This window comes from Chanos chanos, chromosome 8 (assembly GCF_902362185.1).
Source record: "Chanos chanos chromosome 8, fChaCha1.1, whole genome shotgun sequence".
Taxonomy (NCBI): Eukaryota; Metazoa; Chordata; class Actinopteri; order Gonorynchiformes; family Chanidae; genus Chanos; species Chanos chanos.
The window spans coordinates 44,102,780-44,106,773 of NC_044502.1; the positions used below are offsets into that span (position 1 = coordinate 44,102,780).

General features: G+C 42.5%; 1 protein-coding gene across 1 annotated transcript; it reads right to left on the minus strand.

The window, feature by feature from the left end:
- Nucleotides 1–1,319: 1,319 nt before the first annotated feature.
- sox4b (SRY-box transcription factor 4b) lies at nt 1,320–3,159 on the minus strand. Its single transcript, XM_030781702.1, has one exon. It carries the CDS (start codon nt 2,814–2,816, stop codon nt 1,680–1,682), a length of 1,137 nt encoding a protein of 378 aa, XP_030637562.1. The 5' UTR covers nt 2,817–3,159; the 3' UTR covers nt 1,320–1,679.
- Between the last annotated feature and the right edge of the window lie 835 nt (nt 3,160–3,994).

Here is a 3,994-nt window from a genome sequence, read left to right on the forward strand (position 1 = left end):
CCTATAATACAGTTAACTGTACAAAGAAGTTTTCACGTTTTTCCTCGATTTTTCTGTCTTTTTTTTTTTTTTTAACACAACAGCTATAAACCTGAATCCGAAATACAAAATCTATTCACCATGCCATAAGATACTAAAACAATTAGCTATACTTAGCTGACAAGTAGAAAAGATTAAATATTCAAATACAATGAGAAACGCAGTACATAATCGTTGCGAACTCAAATCGGCAATTTGAATATGTGTAATGATTTAGATTCCATCCAGTGGTTAGAACCGAACTTCTTGATAGATAGACATATATATAAAAAACGCCAAGAAATTGATCATTTTAAAGCTACAATCTCTCTTTATTCGCCAAGATCATTGAACGAAATGTAGAAATGGCTGTTCAAAGTACTTGTGTTGAAAGCACATGTTTACTGGGGAATTGAAAAAAAGGGAGAGTGTGTCTTTAAGACGCCTGCAGGTTCAAACTGTAAACATGGATTAGGAGGCCGATTTTGAGAACCAACCAACCTGGATCTTAAAATTAGGAAATCCAAACAGCGATATACACCGATTGACACCCCCTTTTATATATATTTGTACAAAAATACACTGAGAAAATAATCAAACGTTTCCTCTTCTTTAAGTGTCAAAAGTCTACATTTAAATATAAAAAATTAAAAGTTAAAACTCTAGCCCTTCTTCGGCGAAGGAGACAGACGGTGCGGGTGTTCATGACAAGACCGACGCTAACAAATAAAAAGTCAAAAGTGTTTGGCCAGTATATAAATACATCCATGTAAAAATGGCATCTGAATACACATAAAAGGAAACACAATGAAAAACAAGAGTAATTCTCTATACTTAACATCTGGAAAGTGAAAAAAACTTAAGAATTTTGGTCCTGAATTGCAGAGAGTATAAAGTTCAGCACAGATTTGAGTTGCGTTTGAATCCTGAAGTTAAGAATGAAACAGCTGGTGATTATTTTTCCTTTACGCAGGAGTCAAACATAGCGCCATCTATCCATTTAAATAACCCTAACACTAGCTTAACTGTTCGACAGTCTTAGAAATCTCAGTAAAAAAAAGAGAGGACAGGTAACATGCGTTTCTTCGTTTTTCTTTTTTTTTTTTTTTTTTAAATGTTTGTCTTAAGTCAAACCCACCTGCTCAACAAATCCATCATGATGAAAAAAAATCTGCCTATTTTTCTGTACCTCTTTAAGTAATGACTTTCACTTGGCGATTCATAAAGTTCTCAAAATGTCCCTTTTTAAGTAAAATTGATTAAAAGTAGCCGACTTAAGCCCGCCTTCGTTTTCGTGCAAATCAATCACAGTTTCCAGTTCAGAGCGAGTGTTTTTTTGTTGCTGATATTTTTTTTTTTTTTTCAAAAGGATCTCAGTCACTCCTAATCGGGACACATGAGTATCTTCCACTCGTGTTTGTTTGTTTTGTTTTGTTTTTGCCCAAGCGCTGGGGTAGTGCTTCAACCCTCTTTCAGCAAATACCCCTGCAGTCCTTGATCTTGAAATAAAACGCGAGCATTTGCTTTGTTCATCGGCGCTTGCCGTTGCTCTCTCGGGCAGGACCCTCACTTGGTAGCCTATGATACAAACTCACCTCCTCGGCATCCCTTTTGCTTGTTTTGTTTCTTCACGAACATCACTTCCTTTCGTTTTTCTTCTTTCAATACGTGAACACCAGGTTAGAAATTGTCGACTCTAGCCAGTCTCCTGAAATCATTTCGCTCACTTCAGGGGTGCAGTAGTCGGGGAATTCGAAATGTGAACCTGCCCCCGACCCAATATTGAAATCCAAGTCTCTGTCCAGTACGGAAGAGCCAATGCTTCCCAATGACATGTTATCAAAACCAGGGCTGGGGTTAATGTCCAGTAAATCGTCCTCAAATTCCTCGTCTGAAGACGAAGATTGTGAAGAGGAAGATGAATGTGAAGCGGATGGAGTGGGTGAAGACGCTCGCATGCTGGTGTACCTGTGTCGGTCAGAGGACGCGCTGCTCGGGGACTCGGCGCCTTCCTTGCCGCTCGCTGCGCCGTCGTCGTAGAGGCTCAACGGGTCGCTGGACTCGGTAGAACTGCTGAGCGTAGGGCTGGCAGGGACAGCCGCTGAGGACGGGCTAATACCGTTGCTAGTTTCGAAAATGTAAACCCGCTTCGTTTTCTTGTCGGGGATTTGCTTGGCAGCCGATACAGACTTGGATTTGTAAAGTGAATGGTGATCAGCGACGACAGCATGAGAAGCTTGCTCCGGGAAGGCTGCTTTGGCGCTCGCCAGAACTATTTTGTGCGGTTTGCTTGATGATCTGGAGCCCCCGTGCTTCTTCGAGGACGACTTGGAGCTGGTGCTGTTGCAATTGCTGCCGCTCATCTTTTCCCCCTTCTCGTTTGGCTTAGAGCTGCTCGACTTAACCTTTTTTCTTGGCCGGTACTTATAGTCTGGGTAGTCCGCCATGTGCTTCAGTCTGAGCCGCTCCGCCTCACGAATGAAGGGGATCTTGTCGCTGTCTTTCAGGAGCTTCCAGCGCTTCCCAAGTCTCTTGGAGATTTCAGCGTTGTGCATGTCCGGCGACTGTTCCATAATTTTACGCCTTTCGATCTGTGACCACACCATGAAAGCGTTCATCGGTCTCTTGATATGACCACTGGGGGTTTTGCACCAACCGGGGTCCAGCTTATCTCCGGCGGATGCCGTAGAACCAGGAGTAGGGGACGAAGCCATGTCCAGGTCCATTGCGCCGGAATCGGAAGACTCTCCAGCAAACAGCGCTTCAGGGTTCTCCGTGTTGCTTGTTTTCTGTACCATCGTTCCAAATGTTAGAGAGATCTTTACTCTCAGTCCAAACTTATCGACAGACTTAAAGGAAAACTCAGAGATGTCCTCGGGTTAACGCTGTTAGTAGTCCTGAGAAAAGCCGAAACAAGTCGGCTGAATGTTGGAGAACCGTGTACAGACAGCCCTTCTCAGTACAACGGCTGATCGGGATAAAAGTTCGTTTTGAGCTTGTCTATCATACAGCTCTGTGTGCGGATACTGTCTCCGGTTTCGACAGTGTCCTTTTTCAAATAATATTTTTGTAACAGTCGTTGAGAGGTTAAAACTTTTAGTATCAGCGAGGCTGAAGAAGTGTTCAGTCGCTCTGGTGTGCTCGCCGTGGCGTGGCAAAGCTCTTGTTTTGAATTTTCTGAAGTAACCTAACTCTTTCTGCATAGCCTTCCCCGTGCGAAACCATGCGGGAAGACCAAGCTCTACAAAAACTTACACTCTAAGATTCGTCTCCCATCTGCAGTCTACAAGTTTCAGCAGACTTCAATTCTGCCTCTTGCAGCTTTATCCTTTTCCAAAGATATAATAGCGATAGAATACAGCCAATCGCAGGCTGTCTCTAGCCTTCCTTTTCTCAATGTCACGCCTACTCTACGCTCATTGGGCGACTGGGGAATCTAATAATAATCAGCGCGTGCAATGAGGAGCTTTGGGTCTGACCTCATTCCAGTATACACGACAAACTTATTTTTAAAGAGACATGCGTACGTACAGTGCACATTTTAACCAAAGCGGTTGCTGAAGGTAGACTTTTGGGTGGTACTTTTTTTCTCCAAAACAAGAACAACAACATTACATTACATTCGGAAATATTTCATCATGATTAGAACGTGAAGCCCAACATTTGTTTTGACAGCGGATTATATTTTCAAAGCTGTTTGAATAATATGAAGACATAATGTTATTATATCCAAAAACGTTTCTTAAAGCGTGTGCGTTTGTGTGTGCGAGAGAGAGAGACAGAGTCAGACAGAGAGAGAGAGAGTAAATATATAATGTCAAAACAGTCTGAACAATCTGTTGTTTTCGCAAACTGTACCCCTGTATGCACTGAAATGTGTATAAATTCATAAATTCAGTGTCACAGCGCAGCACAACACACGGCAGTTGTTCCCTCTAGGCTCTAAAAGATTGCTTGCTAGCCCAAGTATCACAGA

Bases quoted from the DNA above. Each gene is read 5' to 3' on its own strand.
- sox4b (XM_030781702.1), bottom strand. From the start codon at position 2,816: ATGGTACAGAAAACAAGCAACACGGAGAACCCTGAAGCGCTGTTTGCT.